Source organism: Osmerus mordax, chromosome 13 (genome assembly GCF_038355195.1).
Source record: "Osmerus mordax isolate fOsmMor3 chromosome 13, fOsmMor3.pri, whole genome shotgun sequence".
NCBI classification, from domain to species: domain Eukaryota; kingdom Metazoa; phylum Chordata; class Actinopteri; order Osmeriformes; family Osmeridae; genus Osmerus; species Osmerus mordax.
The window spans coordinates 17,910,443-17,936,603 of NC_090062.1; the positions used below are offsets into that span (position 1 = coordinate 17,910,443).

At 49.2% G+C, this 26,161-nt stretch overlaps 2 protein-coding genes across 2 annotated transcripts in view; one reads left to right on the forward strand and one right to left on the reverse strand.

Annotated features, from left to right (window-relative positions):
* The first annotated feature begins 883 nt into the window (after nucleotides 1-883).
* Nucleotides 884-4,207, forward strand: dbx1a (developing brain homeobox 1a). Its single transcript, XM_067248627.1, has 4 exons — nucleotides 884-1,415; nucleotides 1,598-1,696; nucleotides 3,193-3,395; nucleotides 3,551-4,207. The coding sequence occupies exons 1-4, from the start codon at nucleotides 1,049-1,051 to the stop codon at nucleotides 3,881-3,883; spliced, it is 1,002 nt and encodes a 333-aa protein (XP_067104728.1). The 5' UTR covers nucleotides 884-1,048; the 3' UTR covers nucleotides 3,884-4,207.
* Nucleotides 4,208-4,366: 159 nt separating this feature from the next.
* Nucleotides 4,367-26,161, reverse strand: part of nav2a (neuron navigator 2a) — a 57,237-nt gene continuing 35,442 nt past the window's right edge. The window contains 23 exon segments of the mRNA XM_067249488.1: nucleotides 4,367-6,410; nucleotides 9,415-9,615; nucleotides 9,817-9,935; nucleotides 10,024-10,220; nucleotides 10,780-10,851; nucleotides 11,252-11,403; nucleotides 11,568-11,803; nucleotides 12,923-13,100; nucleotides 13,455-13,550; nucleotides 13,933-14,033; nucleotides 14,170-14,365; nucleotides 14,477-14,630; nucleotides 14,745-14,914; nucleotides 17,469-17,626; nucleotides 17,737-17,860; nucleotides 18,089-18,172; nucleotides 20,579-20,653; nucleotides 21,443-21,466; nucleotides 23,621-23,673; nucleotides 24,239-24,403; nucleotides 24,525-24,712; nucleotides 25,530-25,574; nucleotides 25,922-25,996. Coding sequence (XP_067105589.1) covers nucleotides 6,294-6,410; nucleotides 9,415-9,615; nucleotides 9,817-9,935; nucleotides 10,024-10,220; nucleotides 10,780-10,851; nucleotides 11,252-11,403; nucleotides 11,568-11,803; nucleotides 12,923-13,100; nucleotides 13,455-13,550; nucleotides 13,933-14,033; nucleotides 14,170-14,365; nucleotides 14,477-14,630; nucleotides 14,745-14,914; nucleotides 17,469-17,626; nucleotides 17,737-17,860; nucleotides 18,089-18,172; nucleotides 20,579-20,653; nucleotides 21,443-21,466; nucleotides 23,621-23,673; nucleotides 24,239-24,403; nucleotides 24,525-24,712; nucleotides 25,530-25,574; nucleotides 25,922-25,996 — 2,980 coding nt within the window. The 3' untranslated portion in view covers nucleotides 4,367-6,293.

Genomic DNA, 26,161 nt, shown 5'->3' on the forward strand with positions numbered 1-26,161 from the left:
TTGCAAACCCCGTGATATTTAACACATCTGTTAAAGCGTCCCGAGAGCAGAAATCCGTTTAAGACATTATTCCATGACGAGGTCCAGATTGAGTGTTGAAAATCCTATGAAACCAAAAACACTATTTACATTTGAAGCCTTCACATAGCGTAGCCTATATTTTATTCCAAATGCAAATGGGCCTACGTAGGCCTAGAGCCTAATCGACTAAAGGCTTAACGGACAATGATGGGTGCCGTTATTAACGCAAACTTTTAGGGTATAGCTATAATCTTTAATAAATGTTGCTAATCAAAAGATGTATTCGTTATTGTAAAATATACAAAGGTAATATACGTATTTTTAAAGTTAGGCTATATTTAGCATATGTTTATATATTTCGTTTTAATAATATTTGTTGGATAAGTATAATTAGGCCTCATGATGGGGATAAATGTGATTTTATGTTTCTAAGGACTAAGATTCCAGTGTTGTTCATCTACTGAATCGCAGCAGGGATCTTGAATAAAAAATAGCGTCTTCTTCTGGTGAAATCCCCATTCAGAGTTCCCAAATGATGTTTGAATCTTTTAAGATTGCGTTTTAATTAGCCTACGTGCGCCAATGCCAAACAAAACAAATTCGCAGTGCTTCAATGGAACGTGGTCAATATGCAAAATTGATGACTGTGAATCTTTTGTGGAAAGGACATTGTGCGTTGCTTGCTTATGAAGTCTAATCCAATCATAAATTGCAGTCTCTAGCCAATCACGGCTCCGCGAAAGGCGCTTGAAAGCGACCCATGCGGAGCTAGGAGCTGAACCTCATTGTTGAGGTTGTCAGAGCTGAAAGGGGCTTTGGGGGCAGACGGCTATAAAACGTGTTTCCTCCAGGCAGAGAGAGCAGAGCAGTGACCAGCCTCACAGATAACAGCCTCGTCTCACTCAGGACGGTCTCAGCCTCACAGATAACAGCGTCGTCTCACTCAGGACGGTTTCAGCCTCACAGATAACAGCGTCGTCTCACTCAGGACGGTTTCAGCAGATCTTTGGTGTGTATAACCGGGACCATGATGATCCCAAGTGTTATTGCGCCTTCCGCGATGTATCCGGGCCTTTACCGGCCTGCAGCCGCGTTACCTTTCCACCCGTCCTTGCAGTCCGCCTTCCCCACTCATTCAAGCTTTCTCGTGGAGGATCTTCTACGGATAAGCAGGCCCTCGCCGTACTTCAACCGGACAGTCCTCTCCGCGAGCGTTTCCCCGGCGACAACCACGACCACAACGTCCTTCAGCACTATGCCCGGGGAGCGCGTAACGTCCCCGTCATCGGTAACGCGCGAATCATGCTCCCCGAAAACGTTATTGCCAACCAGCAAAGACCCAACTTTTCTAAAGTTTGGAGTCAGCGCCATTCTTGCACCGTCACCAAAGACCGGTAAGTGAGACTATGCTCATTCTGTCATAGGTTAATAAAATAACCTACAGCATTTCAAATTAGTGTGTTATTCAAGTAAAGAAACTACAGTTGTCTCTTTATTTGAATATCATTATATTATTTAGTGGTGATGTGTTTGATGAAGTTTCAGTGTATTGACAGTGCTGTATGTTCATCCACAGCATCACCTCCGCCCACAATCTCCAGCCTGCAGAAGGCCTACCCTGTCCCCTACTTCGACGGGATCTTCCATCCTTTCCTCAGATCAGCATACTTTCCAGGTGAGACACTTGGCGCACACACCTGTCTTATGACCTACAACTGCCAGCTGCCTACAGACTCAATTAACTCGTAAAGGTTTAGAAAATATCATAGTTAATTGCATTGAATTGCAGTCATGAATTATTCCTACCTGAACCAGGAAGGCAATCGTTATCCGAGTTTAACAAGTGCATTTGTTAAACAAGCTAAATATGTCAGGTGATTCAATGACTCGTCGCTGGCGCTGATTGTACAGTGCTTAACTTTTCCTCTAAAAAAAAAACCCATCACGCTTTAAATTTGAGGCGGAGAACAGCTCGATCCCCTCTTCTCAATTGGGGGCGTTTTGGCATCTCCGTTCGGTCCCGCGTTTTCCCACAGCGCCGGGGCACCGGGCCGCTGGCTGCCAACAAAGCTTTCAGCACCATGACCAATGTGGTCAGCTCCCCCCCAGGACCAGCCACCCACACACCCCAGAGAGACACTTCTACCGCGCGGTCAGAGGCGGGGCCCAGTCATGCACTAATTTCCCTATTAGGTCCTATTGAGAGCGCTTAGTATTCTCACAAGACCACATAGCGAGTTGGGAGGTGCGCGGAAACACAACAATGAGAATAAGTGGTCCGTTCTGTCTAAATCAGTAGGCTATCTAATTTAACTGAGCATAGCATCATGTAAAAATGGATGTAGTCTGATTTCAAGCTAATATAGTAATCCTTTAGCACTTGACTGGATTCTAGTAAAAAACTTCATATTTAAACATCTCGAGTCTATATTATACCTGAATTGAAAACTACCTCCAGCCTCTATGTGCATTCTCCATGTTCTTTTCGTCTCTCGTTTTTTTTAACTGGGCAAATCAACAAGGTGAGATACAGAATAATTTCCTAGAAAAGTCTATAAAGTCTCTAGTCCGTGCCTTCATTCATAGAAATCATAATAGAGTTGGAGTCCTTTTCACGGGCTGTGTTGAATCCCTCAACAAAACAACTCGACCGCCATGAATAGCTTTTCGTGTTCATTTAATGAAAGTGATTTGAGGACTAGCGCGGCCCAGGCCCACGGTCATCAGTATTCTGGTATGCAGTGGTGTTTAGTTTGAAAGTGTAAATCTCCTTTTGTTGCGATAATATATGGCCTTCACCGCCTGTCCCGAGTCTTTTCTACGTTAGTTCATTACTACACAATTACCGTTCACGGTTTATTAACTCCTCTATCCGCCCTCGCGGGGTTTCTTGAAGGATACGCTACCTCGTTACCATACCAATGCGGTTGGGGACCGGCCAATGTGCTAATTAGTCACCTCGTGCCATTTCTCTCAAAACTGAGACGTGGGCTATCGGTCCAAAATGAAGAGAGCATATCCAATGATGACACTTAGAAAGTTTGAGACAAAGTTACTTTCTTTGGTCGTTTCTGTAAACTGTCAATGCTAAAAGCACTTTATCAGGGCGTTTTGGAATCTTACTAGAAAGAATTGTTCGTTTAACCTTTTTGTCTCGTTCTGCTCCCGCAGCGTCGTCATCAGTGGTGCCCATCCCCGGGACGTTCTCTTGGCCGCTGGCCGCCAGAGGAAAGCCGCGGAGAGGGATGCTTCGGCGGGCAGTTTTCTCCGATGTACAGCGCAAGGCTTTGGAGAAAATGTTCCAGAAACAGAAATACATCAGCAAACCCGACAGAAAGAAGCTAGCTTCAAAACTCGGTCTCAAAGATTCCCAGGTGAATGTTTAGACAACTTTTAAACTTGTGTCAGACTTGTAGTTGAGGCGCGTAATGTGCGTATTCAAACCACAAACTTCCCTTTCCATCTAAGTTACAAACTACGGCGAAAGACTTCTGAACTAAACCACTAACTTGTTATATCTTCCCCTAAGGTCAAAATCTGGTTCCAAAACCGCAGGATGAAGTGGAGGAACTCCAAGGAGCGGGAACTCCTGTCTTCCGGAGGCTGCCGCGAGCAGACCCTGCCCACGAAAACGAATCCCCATCCAGACCTCAGCGACGTTGGCAAAAAGTCTTCGGCAGAGGAGGACGACGAAGAGAACTCGGTAACCGGAGAGAGCATCGGCGCGTTAGACCTCCTCCGCTCCCCGACGGCTGGGCTCGAGCTACTAAACCGCGCCGGGTCTCACATCTCTTCGCCCTCCCTCTCCTGCAAGCTCTCCGACTACTCAGACTCTGACGAAGAGGAGATCACAGTTTCTTAATTTATTTACAAACATAATTTAAATATATTGACAATGTTTTATATCAGAAAGTCTGTAAAGCACATACCTGTATATGTGACCAGGTTGACAAGATATCGTACCCCTAAATTTAGATAAAATTTACTGAAAAGTTACCCCGTCATCCCTCCCACACAACTAATCAGTTAATAATCTGGTCATCAATTAAAAATCTGGAAAAGTATTTTTCACAACATAGGGGATATTTCGATAAAACTGCTGTTTTGCAGCTTTTCAACTGTACAGTATTTTGTACAATTTTGTATGGGATTATATGCCAAGAATATTGATAAACTATTACCTGGCCTTCTTATAGAGTTGTTTATTGAATATAGTAGCCATTTTGTGCATAATTTATATGGATATGTTTAATGTTTCAATGTATTATGTACATATTGTGTTGACATTTCGTTTTTTTGTACAAATACCAAATAAATTCTCAAAAGAATAAATGCACATTAAATCTGTAATCTGACAGTAAATCAGGCTGGTCTTTAGATATTTGGGAAAACCTCTTATTTGATCATACGTGAAGAAAGATCAAGAAAAAACTAAATAATCATAAATAATCATACATTTTAATGAATCACAAATAAATTAGGACTAGTACAGTGATCATCAGAATAAACTCTCAAGGCTGGGTCCGACTGCTGATGTTAGACAACGTCAGCCTCCTCTGATGAAGAAGAGACTGTACACAAAATACTCATTTTCAAGTACTGTTACAAATAAGATAGAAAATTCATCAAAATGTTGCAAGATAATCAATTATTTACATAGCTGTTACATACAAAAATGTACATAGCCTATCAAAGAAGGCTACACATCCATTAAGTTTATGAGAAACGTCCCTCAGCCTCTCCCCATACATGTCAACAGTCCTCTCATCTCACAGTCGGCCACTCACGAGACACACACATTCACAAGGGTTTCTCTGTTCTAACATTTACCACATCAACAGACTCCTCAAAATGTACAGACACAAATCAACAAGCAAAGTGGAACGCTGGAATACCCAGATGGTATTCACGCGTGTGTCCATGCTGTACATGTGTTGTCAGGGCAGGAGACAGGCAGGACCAAGCCTTCAGGTCTGGCTGTCATGTTGAGACTGAACACGACTGTTGCATAGAACGGGTGACTTCACACATTCACACTCGAACACTGAAAGACAATGGAAGAAATGCTTAACACTAAATGACCCAGGACTTTCCTGGGAGGTAGATTTAGAGGAAAAAAACGATCAAATGAGTCTGAACCCTCTGATACCCTGATACAGCAAACGTATCATTTGATCTTCCGTTCATGATTCACGATCAAGTAAAGTCACTACATACAGAGCAGCACACACTAGGGGTCACAGGTCATCCAACATGTTATCACAATATTGTTCATGTTATTATCATGATATCACAAACCAACACAAACAGACAGCTGCCTTCCTCAGCCTGCTACTCAAACAAGAAAAACTGAGTCGTCTGAGCACCAGAGCTGTGCTCCTCCTCCAGGTCGCCTCACCAAGTCAGCCCAACCTTCTCAGCATTAGGAGTCAAGTCAGCCCAACCACATATACTTCCAAATGTATGAAAGCCCAGACCCACATGTCATCAACCTCTTTTTAACGGCTGGTGTTTGATATGACAAGGGTGTCCCAGCTCCGGCGAGGACAGGAGAGAGACTACAGAGCACTGGGAGTTTACACACAAACAGTTAGAAAAGTAGCAAATGCACAAAGTCTGTTACAAAACAATAAGGCATCCTTTTCTCAAGGTCAGTCCAGCACCAGTAGACTTCAGTCTGATGGCGTGTCTGCAGACGGCAGGCGCAGGGCGTGTGTGCATGGTGTACACGTAGGCGGTGTGGAGGAGGAGCTGCTGGTCTGTGTAATGGTCTCTGTCTTCCAGTCCGGAGCTCCAGAGATAGGGGGCTTCACAGTCCCTCCCGTGGCCTAGCTGGGCGCACTGCAGCTGGGGGAGGAGTGAGCGTTTCCTAGCCTGGAGGACGAGGATGTGAGGTGGAGGGTGGAAGGAGAGAGGGGATGAGGACCCTCAGGTGATGTTGCTGATGTGAAGATGCGCTGCAGCATCCTGGAGAAAGAAGACACGATGGCAGGTCCCTGGACCCTGCTCACCCACTTTACCTCACTTCCTGTCAGGTTAGACCTCACTTCCTGTCAACGTCCTGACAGGATAGTGAAGAAATGACAGACCTCTTCAATAGACCTCACTTCCTGTCAACTTCCTGTCAGGTTCGAACTCACTTAATTTGAAGGTTAGAGACCTCGTCTCATTTTCTGGTTACCTGCACCAGGAATGTTTCTCATGACGATATGATGAAGATAACAGAGGTGTGCTGATGGTGAACGTTGGCGTGGAAACGGGTGAGGTCGGCCTCACAGGGTGGACTCCAGGGAGGAGTTCAGGAGGTCGTCGTGGTGACTGTTGTCGCTGTCGTAGCTCTGAGGGCTGGACGACGTCGCCGCCTCCTTCAGCCTCATCAGCATGTTCATCTGAGGAGACAGGGACCTTGAGGATATGTGTGTGTGTGTATGTGTGTGTCTGTATATACATGCAGAGATCAGTGGCGATTTCTTCAAGACTGCAAGGGAAGCTCGGCTTCCCCTAAAACGTCAAAAAATTTATGGTCAAATATTTACTATTGTGTTAACATTTGAAATGCGTTAGAACACGTTCATCTCGAAGATGAGTTCGTTCAGAATCAGCTACATATAGTAGCAGGTCGACTGACTCGATTTCCTTCTCATACTTTCCCGTAGCGTCACAGTGCATTTCCCTGTTGGCGCCTGGCGTCCATGGACCTTAATGGGACTGCTTTGAACTGTTTTTTTCAGTGCTTCCAAACTATACGGTCATTGGATAAATGCTGTTATTATGTCCCGCCCACGGACGCTCTGCGTCTCTGGGGGTGAATGGAGGAGTGGGCTGGCCTGGACGCCGGGCTTCTGCGTGATGATTGGAGGGTCTGTCGAAAGACTGCAACTCATTTTGATTGACAGCGATTTTGTACTATAAAAAGTCGCCAAAACAATGCAAGCCCCATCGCGGATTTTGCAAGTGTAGTCGAAAGACAAACTGCAGCAACCTATTTCTTGGTATTTGCTTGTCGAAATTGCTAGCCAATTTTCAGCATACATTTCATACAGTTATACACCACATTCCTTGTTTCAGTGTAACCTAATTCACACATTTCCTTCGAGTTTAATATTTTTTCGTGAACTAGCCAGTGAACGAGCAAAATAAATGGAAAATGTATATGATGTATGCTGAAATGAGCTTCCCCTGTTTGAAAGACCAGCAGCCGCCACTGGCAGAGATTGAAAGTACTAATACTTTGTTACTGTACTTAAGTTGATTTTTGTGGTATCAGTACTTTACTTCACTATTGATTTTTTTGACAACTTTTTACTTTCACTCCTTACAAAGGACCTTTTTGTGGCGTGTTGTGTGGGGAAAAAAAGAAAAGAAGAAAGTTTCCCCAAATACATTTCCAAAAAAAGTTTCACAAATAAATGTCTCAAAAGGTACATTTATATAAAAAGTTCAGATTCTTTGCTTCGAAAGGCAGAACAATTATACAAAACAAAAGTTTAAAAGGTTGCATCATTGATGAGTACTTGATGAGGACTCTACTGAACTCTGCTTTTTTAGGCTTCTCTGTTCTCCTCTCCTCTCTCCTCCGCCCTCATTTCAATGTGTGTGTGAAAAAAAGTTTATAAAAAAAGGTACATTATGGATGAGACAGAGGGAGTTAGTGATGTTGACATGACTGAGAATAGAGACATTCCTGATCACCCATGGCCAGGGCCGGGTTTGGGTAATCGGGAGAATCGGGAGAGTTCCCGGTGGGCCGCTTCACTTTTGGTCCGGTCGAGGAATTTTTACATTTGTCACGTTAGTCTATCTTCTCTTAAAGTAGGCTACACACGTTCCGCATTCTGACACCTCAGCCTCAGCATGGGTTGTACCATGTGAGGGAGTTCTCCCCTCCCAAATAGAGTTGGTTGGGTCCATTGCGCGTCTTTTCCAAAAAGTTTTCTCAGATAGGCTACCGATAGCTGGGACGGGCGGCCCTACCGTAACGATACGCGTCAGGGAGGATGGATGGGAGCCGGAGTGATGGCATCGCTAGACAAGGTTTTACGAAATTGAAAAACGTGTATAATATGTGTTTATTTTACATAAAGCTCAAAAAACTATTTTGCGGTCAAATAATGGCCAAATAATTCCACTTGCGCGCTGTGCGCGCTCACATTAACTGTAGAAGTGCCTATCTTGCATCACATCAAACCCATACGCCCTAGGTTGGGGCAAAGCTCCTAATGTTTACAACGTCTGGCTCCGTGCCTGATTAACACTCGATCGTTAAGCAGTCTAAAAAATGGTATCAATATAAAAAAATAATACGATCCCTTTCTGTAATCATGATACCCCCCAGAAAGGTTCACTGCACTCACAGTCAAAGCAGGCTGCATCCGGCCCTGTTTGGTATACAAAGAAAAGGGCCGGTCTTGGGCCTGAAACTCCCGGGCTGAAAAGTGGCCCCACTCTGGCCCTGCCCATGGCCATATATGAGGGAGATGTTCAATATTGTCTGAGTCAAAAAGGATTCCTGGAGAATGCGCTGCGTGTGTATAGTGTATTTTTAAATGTATTAAGAGGATGTGAGGTCCAGTGACCACTCAAACAGGTAGTAGTAATGGTTACTTTTTACTTAAGTATAGGTCAGGGGGGGGGGGGGAGAGAAACACTTTTTTGTCTTCTGCTAGTTTTCTACACAGGGTGTCCAGTGGCTAACAAATTGTGAATGACAAGTCATGTTCCGCAATAAATGTTCACAAACGTATTTCGTAGACACAGTCAGTCATAGACAACAGTATGTCAGCTGTAACACTTGCTCCTGGCAACGTTGTGGTTAGTTTGAGTGCACGGGCAGCAGCTCTATGACCGGGGTCTAACTCATGACGAGTAAGCACTTTCTTACCGCTGCTGGCATATAGGAGCTTCCTCGAGCAGAACGTGCAGAAACGAGCACCAGGCTCTCTCAGTTTCTGGCACCAAATGGCTCGCCGTCTCTACCTTCTTCTATCCACGCCCAGCACCATTTATTCAGAGTCCTTTCTCCATGGGCTGGACATCACCCCCAGGCTTCATGACATGTTTTCACCGACAACGCTAACGTGACGTATGGATCTCATTCACACTGTGTTGCCAGGACCCGCCCTGCTCTGCTTCTGATAGGCTGTAACGTTAGTTATAGCTGCGTTCCTCTCATATGATTGGTATTGACTCGAAAAAATTAAACCGCATGCAAGTTCCCCCCCAAAACAATTCTCATGGCCGCACGCCGGACATCCGGCACGGTGCCGGAATACTTTAAGCCCTGCAGAGCCCACGCTTCTTTACTTTAACTTGAGTGAAAAAGTGGAGTCAGTACTGAGTTGTGTTCTTCTACTTGAGTGAAGGATGCGTGTGTCCATCTGTGTGTTCTCTCACCAGGGGGTCTGCATCACTGTCGCTCCGTGGAGGTTCCTTCCTGACTCCTTCTCTCGGGGCGGAGTAGCCGTCGAATCCCACGTCTTCTGGGCGGAGCTGCAGCAACGGCGGCCAATCAACGTGTGTGGGCGTGGCCGACCAGGGATAGCTGTCAATCACCCAGCGAGCCGGGTCCTCCCACACAGACCTGCGTCCATACAGCTGCACACACACACACACACACACACACACACACACAGGGTTACTACAGACCTGCTACATGAGTCCTGGGTGAGTGTGTGTGTACAGTAAGTGTGTACAATGTGTGTGTGTGTACAGTGTGTGTGTGTACAGTGTGTGTGTGTGTGTGTGTACAGTGTGTGTGTGTGTGTGTGTGTGTACAGTGTGTGTGTGTGTGTGTACCTGCAGTCCCTCTCTAACTGCCTCCAGCATGTAGGGGATGATTGAGTAGTTCCACAGGTCAGTGAACCAAACCCTGGAGCCCTCCACATCCATGGGACAGGACAGGAAGAGGCGGGGCCCTGGACAGGAAACCAGCACACGGATGTTAGGATTGGTCCAACACATGTCAAAAAACCCTCCTCCCCTCCATCCCTCTCTCCCTATTACCGATGGTGACATCGGATGAGCTGTGTTCCTCCAGGAAGTGGTTGAGGTGTTGCCACATGCGGGGGATCCAGTCCACGATCTTCCCCAGCTGTGCGCAGCGTGAGCGGCTGATCATCTCTGTCTCCATCAGCCTCCTCCTCAGGTAGCGCCCCAGGAAGCCCTTCACCGGCTCCATGTGACACGCACACAGCACCCACCTGCACAGGTACATATACATATTATTCTTATAGACATAGCTATTTATGTTATTCCTATTCCTTAATAAATACATATTTCCTTAATATATACATATATTCTTAAAGTAAATACATCAGCATGATGGATGGTGCTGCCGCCCCCTTCTGGTAGGTGGAGGTATTACTCCTCATTCCCACTGCATGAAGCATCACCGTAACAGTTTAAAAGCATTGATTCAAATTCTCATTTCATTCTGACTGCAACTGGAGTGTGTTTAAAGCGTTACTGAGGGCCTGAGGTGTGTTGTGGAGGTGTGGGGTTGTGGAGGTGTGCTGATGTGTTGGTGTGTTGTGTTGGTGTGTTGTGGTGGTGTGTTGGTGTGTTGTGGTGGTGTGTTGGTGTGGTGTGTTGGTGTGTTGTGGTGGTGTGGTGGTGTGTTGGTGTGGTGTGTTGGTGTGTTGTGGTGGTGTGGTGGTGTGTTGTGGTGGTATGGTGGTGTGTTGTGGTGGTGTGTTGTGGTGGTGTGTTGGTGTGGTGGTGTGGTGTGTTGTGTTGTGGTGGTGTTAGGGTTAGTGGTACCTGAAGTTGTGGTGCAGCTGGAGGTTGGGGGACGAGGATGTGGCCTGGCTCATGGTGCCGATGATGTAAGGGCTGGAACACACACACACACACACGATGATTTAGGGGCTGTACACACACACATGATGATGTAGGGGCTGTACACACACACACACGATGATGTAGGGGCTGGAACACACACACACATGACACTGGAGGGAACACACACACATGACACTGGAGGGAACACACACACACACACACACACACATGACACTGGAGGGAACACACACACACGACACTGGAGGGAACACACACACACACACACGATGATGTAGGGGCTGGAACACACACACACACGTGGACACATCTACCAGTATGGAGGGGAGTGTGTCTCTGGGTGTGTGTGTTTGTATCTATGTGTGTGCGTGTCTTCGTTGTGTGTTTGTGTGTGAGTGTTTGTGTGTGTGTGTGTGTGTTGCAGCCTGCCCACCTGTTCTGGTAGCTGCAGTTGAAGAGGCCGTTGAAGATGTCTCCCAGAGAGCTGACATGGTGCAGGTTATCCAGGATCACCACCAGGGGGCGCTCCACCTCCTGCTGGCTGCTGCAGCGCTCCACCAGCCCTGACAGGTACACACGCAGCTCCTAGGGGAGGGGGGGGGAGGGAGGGAGAGAGAGAGAGGAGGAAGAGCGAGGGAGGTAGAGAGAGAGAAATAGACAGAAAGATAAAAAGAGAGATAATATTGTTAGTGTGCGTGGGGCCTGGTAATCACAGACGTGACCCAGACGTGCTGCGGTGTCTCTCCTACCTTGCTAGACTTGTGGTCCACGTTGAAAGTGACCACGCAGTGCGGGCTGTGGGCTCGGCCCAGCAGCAGGGCCAGGTGTCGGGCCAGCAGGCCGGCCAGGTGGGTCTTGCCCGTGCCTCCAGGCCCAGACAGGATGACCCGCCGCTGCTCCTTCAGCAGGGAAACGAACCGCTGCAGCACCGGCCGAGGAATCAGACTCTCAAACACCAGAGAGTCCACACTGTCACTGGAGGAGTCTGTACACACACACACACACACACACACACACTGTCACTGGAGGAGTCTGTACACACACACACACTGTCACTGGAGGAGTCTGTACACACACACACACACACTGTCACTGGAGGAGTCTGTACACACACACACACACACACACACACACTGTCACTGGAGGAGTCTGTACACAAACACACACAGTGTCGAACACACAGTGTCACACACAGTGTCACACACACAAGCTGAACAACGTGTGTGGTGTGTATGTGGTGTGTGTGTGTGTGTGTGTGTGAAGGAAAACTATTTTTTTGAAGGTTGAAAAAATATTTCCCCAGAAATGGTTTGAAAAATAGTTCTTTGAAGGTTGAAAAAATAAGGGGGTCTGACTTGGTCAGAATTGGGAGGCAGAAGGTTTCAACAGCAAAGATGAGTCGCAGGAACACTGTGTGTGTGTTTGAGCTGCCATGAGAACATGTATTATTGAATTATGAAATTATTCTATTTGCTTATTGTATGTTGAGATATTTGTGTATTGTTTGTTTATGTATGTGGTTCTAGTCCCGTAGCTTGGTCCTAACTAGACTGGGAATCGAACTGGCAACCTTCAGATTACTAGCCCGACTCCCTAACCGCTCAGCCATCTGACTCCCTAACAAACAGAAACAATCAGCTTCGAAATCGATCACCCCAAAAATTAACAGTGGATTTGTGCGATTAATGCCCTTATGTTGCCTATAAACAAGACGCGCTGCATGTGCGATCAAACTGTTGTACATTATAATTACCATGGATATTAGTCCGATTTTCCAACTTACGCCTGCTTCCCACTAGGCGTAACATGTACACCCAGGTGCAGCACATAAAGGGCTTAAGTCTAACTGGTGCACTAGTCGTAAATTGTAGTTGGTCGTAACTTTCAGTTCTACGTCGGACGTAGCGTTATGCCCAGGCGTACGCCCAGCTGGTGCACTCGGCCCCAGGATCTGCCATAAGGTGAGGTGTGTGTGAGGTGTGTGTGAGGTGTGTGTGTGAGGTGTGTGTGAGGTGTGTGTGAGGTGTGTGTGAGGTGTGTGTGTGAGGTGTGTGTGAGGTGTGTGTGTGAGGTGTGTGTGAGGTGTGTGTGGAGGCAAACGTACCTCTCAGTTTGATGTTGATGGTGTCGCTGTCTCCCACCAGGTACCCACAGGGGAGCAGCTCTGGGGAGCGGGCAGGGACGGGGTTGCTATGGCGATACACGTCAGCAATGCTGTAACCCTCGACACTTTCGGAGCTCAACCCCAGCTGGCCCCCAGGGTCCACATGACTGGTGTACTCCTGCACACGCACACAGTGAATGATGGTGGAAAAGCAGGAGGAGGTTGTGGGTAGAGAGGGTGAGGTGCATGAGGGGTCAGAGGTCAGGGTAGAAGGGGTCAGAGTAAGAGGGGGTCAGAGTTAGAGGGGGTCAGAGTTAGAAGGGGTCAGGGTTAGAGGGGGTCAGAGTTAGAGGGGGTTAGAGGGGGTCAGAGTTAGAGGGGGTCAGGGTTAGAGGGGGTCAGGGTTAGAGGGGGTCAGAGTTAGGGGGGGTCAGGGTCAGAGGGGGTCAGGGTTAGGGGGGGTCAGGGTCAGAGGGGGTCAGGGTTAGAGGGGGTCAGGGTTAGAGGGGGTCAGGGTTAGGGGGGGATCTACCTTAAAGAGGCGGAGCACCACCCCATCCAGTACGTCCCATCTGGTTTTCCCACTCACGCCGATGCAGCCAATCAGAAAGTGTCGCTGCCGGAACTCCTGTGAGGTCACAGGTCAAGATGATGTCACATCCTCCCTTCTTAGAGGGACCCTTGTGTGTGTGTGAGTGAATGAGTAGATGTGTGTGTGTGTGTGTGTGTAGTGTGTGAGTAGATGGGTGTGTGTGTGTGTGTGTGTAGTGTGTGAGTAGATGGGTGTGTGTGTGTGTGTGTAGTGTGTGAGTAGATGGGTGTGTGTGTGTGTGTGTAGTGTGTGAGTAGATGGGTGTGTGTGTGTGTGTGTAGTGTGTGAGTAGATGGGTGTGTGTGTGTGTGTGTAGTGTGTGAGTAGATGGGTGTGTGTGTGTGTGTGTAGTGTGTGAGTAGATGGGTGTGTGTGTGTGTGTGTGCTAACTGAAGCATGACCACATGACCAGTCTCACCTCTCCAGCTGTGCGGTCATCCCCCAGGCTCACAACGATCTTCACCAGCCGCCCGTCCTTCCTCACCCCCCCCTCTCCACTGGGGGCATCCAGTAGCATGTCTGGGGGGTACACACACACACACGCATGCAGGGTTTACACACACACAGACACACACACAAGCAGGGTTTACACACACACAGACACACACACAAGCAGGGTTTACACACACACAGACACACACTCCTGTGGTCTTACCCAGGCTGGTGGACTCAGTGAGGTTGAGGCTGTGCTGGGAGAGCCCGGGGCCAGGGGCGGGGCTGGGGGTGGGGCCAGGAGCAGGGCTGGGGGCGGGGCTGGGGGCGGGGCCGGGAGAGGCTGAGGGGGGTCGGCTGGAGCCCAGGCTGCCCTGCTTCAGATGGTCGTTCTCCATCTTCAGCTTCTCAATCTCTCCCTGAGGAACGCAGCCAGCAGTCAGAACCACACTCTCTCTGAACCTGGTTCATGGTGTCTCTGAGCTGGTCCAGCTGGTGAGCAGACCTAAGTGTGTGTGTGTGTGTGTTACCTGCATGCGGTTCATGGTGTCTCTGAGCTGGTCCAGCTGGTGGGCAGAGCTGAGGGCCTCCAGCCTGATGTCTGTCAGCTTCATCTCCTTCTCCCTCAGCTCCCCCCTCAGCAGCCTCACCATGTCTGCCTCCCCCTCCACACACTCAGACAGCCTGAGCACACACACACACACACACAGCATCAATACACACACAATAAAAATAAAGTTCAAAGGTTAATAACTGCTGGTGGACAGGGTGAGAGTGTTCAGGCACCAGGCTGCGTACAGAGAGCTGGAGTGGGTATTCCTCAGTGCGTGACCCGGCCGGGTGGAGCCACCATGGGGCAGCCGTGGCGAGGAGGGCTGGGATGAGTCTGTCATCTCCTCGATGTCCGAGTGAGACGACGCCGACCGGGGAGACTTCTTACTGAACGCCTGCTTGAAGGAGCTGCGCAGCTGAGGACACACACAGGACGGACGGTGAGAGGGTGAGAGAGTGTGTGTGTGTTGCCTTTGCTAGAGCGCTTGCATGAGGACACAATCCCATGATGCACCATGGTGAGGACTATGGGGGAAAGTGAGGGAGGAGGTTAGGCAAAGAGCAGAAGGAGGAGCAGGAGGAGGAGCAGGAGTAGATTTAAGAAGAAGACATGAAACAGTGAGGAAGGGAAGGAGAGGTGTAGGAGGACGGAGGTGTTAGTAGCAGAGTTCAGGGGGTTAGGCTACATGAGGGCCGCTTGGTTTGTACTGAGGCATGAGCCACCAGACACTCTTACCTCGTACACCTGCCCCATGAAGCGACAGCAGCGAGGACAGAGAGACGAAACACTCACTTCAGACAACAGTGCAAGTGTTAGAGAGGTACACACAGACACCTGTGACACACACAGCTAGTAGCAGGCTAGCAGAGCTAGTAACTAGCAGGCTAGCAGAGATAGTAACTAGCAGGCTAGCAGAGCTATTAAACTAGCAGGCTAGCAGAGCTAGTAACTAGCAGGCTAGCAGAGCTAGTAAACTAGCAGGCTAACAGAGCTAGTAAAATAGCAGGCTAGCAGAGCTAGTAAAATAGCAGGCTAGCAGAGCTAATAGCTAGCAGGCTAACAGAGCTAGTAAAATAGCAGGCTAGCAGCGTACTTCCCCTCTGCTCTCCCTCCAGAGGAGGAAACCGTCTCCAGCAGCGGCAGGGAGGAACAGAGAATGTCTAATATGGGGAGAACTGCCACTCTCTGGAAACTTTCGGCTTCTGAACTGGTTGCAGTTCCACTCTAGTTCCAACTCAAAGGAGTCAGGTGGCTGTGCGGTAAGGGAGTCGGGCTAGTAATCTGAAGGTTACCGGTTCGATTCCCGGCTGTGCAAAATGACGTTGTGTCCTTGGGCAAGGCACTTCACCCTACTTGCCTCGGGGGCAATGTCCCTGTACTTACTGTAAGTCGCTCTGGAAAAGGGCGTCTGCTAAATGACAAAATCTAATGTGTGCAACCATTTGTAAAACTGGCTACAGTAAAGGCAGGCAACTGTATATTATCAAGCTCATTCAGTAAATCAGCAATCGGCTGATGTTCCCTTTTTTGCTTGCGCCCTGTTTGTATCTGCGAACACGTTGCCAGGCAACTTTTCTTGACGTTAGCAAATAAATGGGGTGCTAGTTTACCCATTTCGGATTGGTTTCAAACTTAGCAAAAATCTGGAAAAATGATTCTATGAAAAAGCTAGTAGTCTGAGCCACGTTCGAGAATCGAACAAATTCTTTTTGGGGAGATAGATTTGGATATGTTGACTGGACTTAATAGAATAAAAACGACCGGACGAGCCGGGTACCTAATCGGAAATGCACTAACACCTACATCCACCAGGACCGTTACCTCAAGCCGAGGGTCTGGGAGATACACACAGTGTTTCCCCTACCATTATATTAGGGGGGCACCCCCCGCCCCCCCTGGAAGGTCAAGTAAAAAAAATAGTTTATATATATATAGCGCCCAATCACAAAATAAGTCATTTAAGGTTACCTTTCCTATAAAACAGGTATACAGCTTGCTCTTTTATTAAACAAACTACATGGCCTCATGTTATTTATCTTATTTACACAACGGCATGTCATTTCTGTTTCTACATGGTCGCTGTCCCCCAAAAGCTCTAAACCTAGGGGAAACACTGACACATGCTAGAAAGAGTTTTGGCTTGCTAATGTTGTTGCTAATGGTGCTAATGCTCTGACATTCTGGTTCCGCTTCGGATCTCTGGTCGTAGTCAGTCCTTCACTAACCAATCAGCATTCATTAGCAGAATGCTAGCGTGTTATGGGCAACAACCACTCACCCTGTAAGAAATCGAAAGGACATAAATACTCGTTCATTCAACTTTCGACCTATAATCCATGTCGAACATGCAAAAACTACAATCATATCTGAGATTTCTCAACGACAATCAGGCGAAAGAGACAAATTTAGCTGTTTAGCTCCATAGACTCCCATTAATTTTGACTCGCCTGCGATCCATCCCAGTGGAACTCTTGTGGAACTGCATCAAAATTCGGTACAACGGGGCTTAATAGGGAGTGGACAGGCTCTTCGTAGACGGGCTATGGTACATCTCATTAGGCTCATGTCCGGCCATCTACATCTCTCACTTCTTTCTACTTCTAACCACAACAATAACCTCATCCAGGCTTTAAACAAGCTGAGAGCACTAATGACCACTACCACTGAATACCAATAACACAGGCCCTGCTATACTGTAGTCTGCGATTGGTCACTCGCTACAAGGAGGGACATATTATACAGGAAATGTTTTGTATTCACCTTCACCCCGGTGCAAGAGACCTGAGGGAGAAGGACCCAGGAGAATGAGTCAACATTAACCAGTGTGTTGGGTTAGGTTAGGGTCTGTGGGGTTAGGTTAGGGTCTGTTGGATCAGGACCCAGGAAAATGAGTCAACATTAACCAGTGTGTTGGGTTAGGTTAGGGTCTGTTGGGTTAGGGTCTGTGGGATCAGACCTGAGGAACCTACCCAGTTCTTCTTGTTCTTTTTCTTGTTCTTGGTGTCGGCGTCCATGTTGGAGCCAATGCTGGAGTGGCTAGTGGCACTGGCCACGCTGCTGACGCTGTCAGATGAGTGCTGCCTTCTCATCCTCAGATCCTGCTGCTGCTGGGCACCATTACTTCCCTCTGGTGGAGGGAGGAGGACAGCACAGGCTGTTGTGAGTGCGGTGTGTGTGTATGTGTGTGTACCTGGGCCCTCAGTCCTGCAGGTGAGGAGTGTGTGTGTGTGTGTGTACCTGGGCCCTCAGTCCTGCAGGTGAGCTCAGGAATGTTGATGACTCCGTTGATGGCGGCCTGAGCCATGGTGTTCTGCCTCTTCAGCAGCTCAATGGTCTTCCTCAGCTCAGTCAGCTCAGAGTCCTGCACACATACACCAAACACCAGACACACACATTTACATTTAGCAGAATCTCTTATCCAGAGTGACTTACAGTAAGTCGAACTGGCAACCTTCAGATTACTAGCCCGACTCCCTCACCGCTCAGCCATCTGACTCCCGTCAGTGTGTAGTATACATGTGTGTGTGTGTGTCTGTGTGTATTATACATGTGTGTGTGTGTGTAGTATACATGTGTGTGTGTTCCTCACCTTCTGCTCAGCGGTCATTGTGAGGCTCTTGAGGCGGATGGTCATGTTCCCCAGACTCTGTTCAAATGCTGCCACCAGGTGGGCCTGACCAGGAGAGACCAGGACAGATCACAACACATTACTAACCCTGACCAGGAGAGACCAGGACAGACCACAACACATTACTAACCCTGACCAGGAGAGACCAGGACAGACCACAACACATTACTAACCCTGACCAGTAGAGACCAGGACAGACCACAACACATTACTAACCCTGACCAGGAGAGACCAGGACAGACCACAACACATTACTAACCCTGACCAGGAGAGACCAGGACAGATCACAACACATTACTAACCCTGACCAGGAGAGACCAGGACAGACCACAACACTGGTGTGTCTGGTGTGTGTGTGTGTGTGTATATCTCCCCCCAGGACAGGCCTTGCACTGACAGATATGAGGCAGAGCAGTGATGACTGGCTGGTGTCTGAGTCAGCAGAACAGAGATAAGAGATACAACTGGAGCAAGCAGGGCCAGGAGACCAAGGTCAAACAATCAGAAACAGTTACCTCACCACCAACACTGTTTAAGTTACCTCTCCACCAACACTGTTTAAGTTACCTCTCCACCAACACTGTTTAAGTTACCTCTCCACCAACACTGTTTAAGTTACCTCACCACAACACTGTTTAAGTTACCTCTCCACCAACACTGTTTAAGTTACCTCTCCACCAACACTGTTTAAGTTACCTCTCCACCAACACTGTTTAAGTTATCTCACCACAACACTGTTTAAGCCCCCTAGCAGTGTACCTAGCAGAAACTCCTGTTCTACTTGTGGCAAAAAAAAGACAAATTAAGTTGAAACCTCTCTGAGAGGCGCTTCCCTGTGGAGAGGGGGGCAGCGCTGGGGGTCCTCTGTGTCTCCCTGGCGGGGGCCCCGAGGCCGGCTCCTCCTGGAGGGGTAGTGGTTCAGGGGGAGCCAGGGCCCCATATGGCCCGCTCTAGGGCGCCGTCCGCTGGACGCCATGGCTGGCTAAGCAGGCTCTTGGAGCTCGAAGATGCTAACCCTAACACCAACTAATTATAATGATAATTATGATGCTAACCCTAATGTTAATGCTAACTCGAACTCATGCTAATTATAATGCTAATGCTAACTATAATGCTAGTGGTAGCAGCACAGGTATGACCATATGTCAGCATGCTCTCTCAGGGTGTGAGAGAAGAGACCGATGGGGAGGGCGTCGGGGCTGGAGAGGGAAGAGAGGGAGGGTTAGCGGCCATGACGAGCTGCGAGGCCAGCGGGAGGCTCCTCCTGGATACGATAACCACACAGACAAGCAAGAGCGACCTCCAACACCACACACAAGCCAGAGCGACCTCCAACACCACACACACAAGCCAGAGCGACCTCCAACACCACACAGACAAGCCAGAGCGACCTCCATAACCACACAGACAAGCCAGAGCGACCTCCATCACCACACAGACAAGCCAGAGCGACCTCCATCACCACACAGACAAGCCAGAGCGACCTCCAACACCACACACCCCAGATCCCCTTCCCCCCTCCCCCCGGACATCACACAGCCCAGATCCCCCCCCCCCTCTCGGAGCACTGTGAGAACTCTCCCTCACCACTCACAGCATTGCTCTGAAACCCAAACATGACGTCACCCAGGTACGGATCACACACGAAGCACAGCCACACGCAGTCCTGAAAACCCAAATAACCACCCACAGCAAATCACCATCTATCACGTGTAAGTAAACCCTGTCCACACCTCACCCTGTGGAGCCTCTAGAAGCCGTTCCCAGACAGACATGAAGAAACTCGACCAAGTCCCAAAACATGAGTGGAGGCCAACTTTACCAACCTCCAAACACAAATATCACAGCCAACTGGCCTTAGAAAGGGTCAAAAACTAAATTTAAATTATTTAAATGTGCTTCTGATTCACTGAAATTGTGAGGACTTCATAGTATCCAGGTAACACACACAGCTGACTGGAGCATGTGTAGCCCAGTGGTTAGAGCATGTGTAGCTCAGTGGTTAGAGCGTTTGACTGCAGATACATATAAGCCTGTTATGAGGGCATGTCCCTCAGCTTTGATCTTTACAAGCCATACGGTATCCATAACGACTGTGAACATGCCTCAGGCAGGCATGTTGAGTGACACGTGATGCAGGTCTGTCATCATGCGAGGTACTGCTGCGGGGCCCTGGGGCGCAGAACCCTAACCCATACAAGACTGATTGGGACATGTAATTAAACATGTGAACTCTCTCCCCCTCTCACCATCTCTCCCCCTCTCACTACTCCAGCCTGGGGAACAGGAAGTACAGTATGTGTTATGGCAGCCTGGAGAACAGGAACTGACATGGTTCTGTTGTGGATGTGGGGTTACATCCTGTCCATAGGAAGAGGCTTCTAGTGTGTCAGGATATTCAGAGGGATTTGAGTGAGTATGTATGTGTGTGTGTGTGTATGCGTGTCTTACGTTGGCGCTCAGCTGGGTCGTCAGGGCGGACACTTTCTCCTGGGAGGCATCCAGCTCTCTGCGTAGCTTACGGATCTGAGAACACACACACACACACCTTCAAAACACACAAACACCTTCAAATGTCACACACACACACAAATACCTTTGAGACACATACCGTTAAAACACAATCAAAACACAGTCTAACCCACACACCCTCAAAACACACACACAGGTTCAGAGGTCATGTCTCCCAGATGTGTCTCAGAGGAGGGAGGAAGAGATCCAGGTGTACACAAGTGCAGAGAGCTGGGCGTGTCTCTCTCAAACACACACACACAAACGGAACAACCCCTCATGTAAGAAGATCTAACACCATACACGCCCCCCTGTTCAAACACACACTGGAAGAAAGAGAAGAGGAGAGGGGCGGAGAGAAAGAGAAATACAGAGGGGGAAGAGGGAGAGAGAGATACAGAGAGAGGGGGAAGAGGGTGAGAGAGATACAGAGAGAGGGGGAAGAGGGAGAGAGAGATACAGAGAGAGGGGGAAGAGGGAAAGAGAGATACAGAGAGAGGGGGAAGAGGGAGACAGAGATACAGAGAGAGGGGGAAGAGGGAGACAGAGATACAGAGAGAGGGGGAAGAGGGAGAGAGAGATACAGAGAGAGGGGGAAGAAGGAGACAGAGATACAGAGAGAGGGGGAAGAGGGAGAGAGAGATACAGAGAGAGGGGGAAGAGGGAGAGAGACATACAGAGAGAGGGGGAAGAGGGAGAGAGATACAGAGAGAGGGGGAAGAGGGAGAGAGATACAGAGAGAGGGGGAAGAGGGAGCGTCTGCTAAATGACTAAATGTAGGGAGAGAGGAAGGTTAGTTCTTACCTCTGACTGGGACTTTTCTTCATTCTGTGAGGAAAGAGAGACAGACAAGACAGACAGAGAATCCATGAGAGTGTGTATTGATGGTACATAAGCGGTGCTCTGGCAGGGAGGGGCTGGTGAGAGAGCAAGGCAGGGCTCTGGCAGCTGTGTCTCTGGCTCTTTAAGAGCGTACATCATTTCAGTGTGTACGTACATCACTGCTTCAACCTCACGTATGATTTATTAGTTACATGGAGACAAGTTTATTACAGTCTCTGGTGTAGTATGTCTGGAAAGCACAGATATGTTCCTGGAGGCGTTTGCAGCGTGTGTGTGTGTACGTGTGTGTGCATGTGTGTGTGTGTGTGTACATGTGTGTGCATGTGGTCTGTGTTTTGTTCCAGTCTTGCGCCTCTGAGGGGGGCGGTTACAATGTTCCACCTGTCAACCCAGCATCTACTGTGCACACACATATACCAGACACATACACCCTCACATACACACATATACCAGACACACACACCCTCACACACACCCAAACAGAGCTGTCAATCCCAGACACATTACCTTTCTAAGACACAGACAAGCCAGATACTCACGATGACAGACAGAGCGACTAGCCCCTCTACCTGACCTCAACTGACCACAACACAGTCTCATAACATGTGGAGCGTGGAGTCTTCATCTCCATGCACCCTCCCTTCCCCTCCCTCCCCTCTGCCTCTGTCAGGATCCTGAACAGGACTGTCAGGATCCTGACAGTCCTCCATCTCTCTCATTTACTCCTCTCCTCTCCCTTCCTCTCCTCTCCTCTCCTCTCCTCTCCTCTCCTCTCCTCTCCTCTCCTCTCCTCTCCTCTCCTCTCCTCTCCTCTCCTCTCCTCTCCCTCCCCTCCCCTCCCCTCCCCTTTCCTCTCCTCTCCTCTCCTCTCCTCTCCTCTCCTCTCCTCTCCCCTCCCCCTCCCCTCCCCTCCCCTCCCCTCCCCTCCCCTCCCCTCCCCTCCTCTCCCTTCCACTCCTCTACTCTCTTCTCCCATCCTCTCCTCTCTTCTCCCCTCCTCTCCCCTCCCCTCCCCTCCTCTCCTCTCCTCTCCTCTCCTCTCCCTTCCCCTCCTCTCCCTTCCCTTCCCCTCCCTTCCCTTCCCTTCCCTTCCCTTCCCTTCCCTTCCCTTCCCTTGCCTTCCTCTCCTCTCCTCTCCCTTCCCCTCTCCCTCCCCTCCCCTCCCCTCCCCTCCTCTCTCCTCCCCTCCCCTCCCCTCCTCTCTCCTCCCCTCCTCTCTCCTCCCGTCTCCTCCCCTCATCCCTACCGTGCGTTCCCAAAGAGCAGCAGTCCCCGTCAGGGATAAGGTAGACATCATCTTGAATCTCTCTTCCACTTCCTTCTCTTTCTCTCTACTTGTCTTCTCTTTCTTCTTCCTCTCTTTCCTTCCGTTGTTATCGAGTGTGTCTTTGCTTGGTGATCTCCACAGCTATGTCCCCTCTCTCTCTCCACCTACACACACCTGCTCAGGTGAGGGAGGAGGAGCCAAGCTCACAAACAACCCTCCTGATTTACTACTGCCTGTGTGGGCCGGCTGAAGTGAAAGCATTCAAGTTTCAAGCTGGTTCCTCAGCTCAGAGTGGTGGTCAGGTGATGAGAGTTAGAGAACTCTGGCCTGGTCAGAGTTGCTGGTCTGGAGCTTGTCATAAGGGCTGAACAGAATCCAGTCCCATGTGACTCTCCTCAGATCCCCCCAGCCGCAGGGATCATGTGATGAGATCCATCACATGATCCCCCCAGCCGCAGGGATCATGTGATGAGATCCATCACATGATCCCCCCAGCCGCAGGGATCATGTGATGAGATCCATCACACCCTGTCATTGTGAGTGGCCATGATGTCAGGGTCAGCAACTCTGACCACTGACACACAGAGGTGGGCTTGTTATGACCAATGTACGGTTGGTGTGTTGTTCTGTCTGTGTTGTTGATGTATTGTGTGTAGTGTGTTGTTGTGTAATGTGTTGTGGTGTTGTTGTGTAGTGGTGTTGTGGTGGTGTTGTTGTGGTGTTGTGTAGTGGTGTAGTGGTGTTGTGGTGTAGTGGTGTAGTGGTGTAGTTGTGTAGTGGTGTTGTTGTGTAGTGGTGTTGTTGTGGTGTTGTTGTGTAGTGGTGTTGTGGTGTAGTTGTGTAATGGTGTAGTTGTGTAGCTGTGAGCTCACCGTAGAGTAGATGGAGGAGGTGCTGGACACCAGAGAGAGAGACGAGCCGTGGACTGAAGAGAAGCACAAGAAACACTGGTTAGGGTACACACATACACGCACACACTCACACACATACACTGTCTGTGTGTGTGTATGTGGGGTGTGTGTGTACATATGTTTGTGTGTGTATGTGTGTGTGTAAGTGTGTGTCTCAATGGATCTTGAATGAGCTCACACACAATCCTCTAAGGCGTTTTCAACTCTGGTTTCAGAGTCACTGGGTTCATTCTCTTTATGTCTGTCCCCTCCTCCTCCCCCTCCTCCCCCTCCTCCCCCCCTTCTTCCCCTCCTCCCCCTCCTCCCACCCACCCCCCCTCCTCCCCTTCCTCCCACCCCCCTCCTCCCCCCCTTCTTCCCCTCCACCCACCCCCCTCCTCCCCTTCCTCCCACCCCCCTCCTCCCCTTCCTCCCACCCCCTTCCCACCCCCCTCCTCCACCCCCCCCTTGCCTTTCTGACCCCCCCCCCCCCCCCCCAAGACTGACTCCTCCCTCTGTGAAGAGACACTAGGAATACTGGACTACTGTATATAGTCACTCTTTCTCACACACACACACCCCCCAGGTGAGCAGTCTCACCTTCTTCGTCCCTGAAGGACCCAGACCGGCTCATGCTTCGAGTCTTCTCGTCCAGTGACAAGCAAGAGTTCCTCACCCGGGGTCAAACGACGTATCCTGATTGGTCCAGGCTGTTGTTGCGCATGCTGGCCAGGTTGATCTGATTGGCCGAGGTGGGGCTGGATGCTGGGGGTTAAAGAGGTTAACATACAACAGGTTAAAGGGAGAGAGGGAGAGAGACACTGAACAAGGGAGAGTGTGAGAGACAGACAGTATTTCTACTTTCTAGAAGCTGTGAGAGGCGTACCGAGCTGAGCAAAGGTAAAGCGTGTTCCGGAGGGCGATGCGAGGCTGGAGGCCAGGCTGGAGGCCAGGCTGGAGGCCGGGGAGAATGGGGAGTTACTGGCTGAGTCTGGAAGCCCCCCTGAGGAGTGGGAACGCAGCCACTCACGAGAGGCCTCATCATGGCTCCGCAGCTGGGGCGGGGGGGCATACCTGCCAGGGGTCAGAGGTCAGGGGTCAGGAGGTGTGGGTGTGTTTGTAGGGCGTTTGGGAATCAAAGTGAAAGAATCAACCAAAGCCAAGATTGTCGTTTAGTTCAGAATCAAGCTACATGTTCAGCAAGATGCAACAGGACACTTGATTAGACTTTCAGAACCAAAACAGCGGTTGAAAAAAATCATGATATAATCAAACGGGGTCAGGTGGCTGAGTGGTTAGGAAATCGGGCTATTAATCAGAAGGTTGCTGGTTCGATTCCCTGCCGTGCAAATTGACTTTGTGTCCTTGGGCAAGGAACTTCACCCTACTTGCCTCGGGGTGAATGTCCCTGTACTTACTGTAAGTCGCTCTGGATAAGAGCGTCTGCTAAATGACTAAATGTAAATGTGCTGACATCATCTCAATAATGCACAATAAACTTTGCAAAACACAGATCAAGCAGAGAACCAGTCCAACAGAAATCCAAAAGTGTGCCCCAAATCAACATGTGTGTGTGTGTATGAGTGTGTGTGTGAGTGTATGTGTGTGTGTGTGTGTGTGTTCTGTGAGTGTGTATGAGTGTGTATGAGTGTGTATGTGTGTATGGCTGTGCACAGAGAGACAAGACAGCATGCCCCATCACTAAAGCCACAAATGTGCAAAAGTACAAATAAACAAACTGGTCTGTAACACCCAGCAGAAGCATGAGCACAGAGAAAAGCTGTAAATGGGTCCCTTTTTAGGGTTACAAACAGAGAGAGACAGAGAGAGACAGAGAGAGAGAGAGAGGAAGGAAGAGAGAGAGTGAGGGCCTGTAGTATGTGTCCTGTACCTGAGTCCCTTCTTAGGAAGAGTGTTTCTACCACAGTGGAGGCCTCTGTGGAGCAGAGAGAGAGAACTCAGGAGGGGGGAGGAGACGAGGAGGAGGAAGGAGGAGGAAGGGTGGAGGGTGTAGGGAGGTTTGTGTTGTCTATCCATAAATATTTAGTTTCCTTTATGTATTGTCTTGTTGTCATACATTTCTGTAGAAATGTATTGTGACTGTGTTGTGTCTGTAAAAACGTCAGCTGCAGTACCAGTCCCATCCACTTGGATGGGACTGGTACTGGCACTGGCACTGCTCTCACACACAAACACACACACATATTATACATCATACAGTCACATACACACACACACACACACACACAATCATACAGTCACACACACAGACACAACGTTTACCTGTCCTGTTTCCGTGGCAACGTGTTTCGGCTGAATTTGGGGCTAGCGGAGGGGGAGGAGAGGGGGCTGGCGGAAACAGGAGGAAACAGGAGGGAAACAGGAGGGAGGGAAACGACAGGAACAGAGAAAGAAAGAGACGTTTAGAGAGAAGGGAGAAGAAGAGACTTACTCATTACAAGAGACTTCCTACTTACACCAGAGAAGAAGAGAGGAGGACAGTAGAGAGGAGGAGAGGAGTGG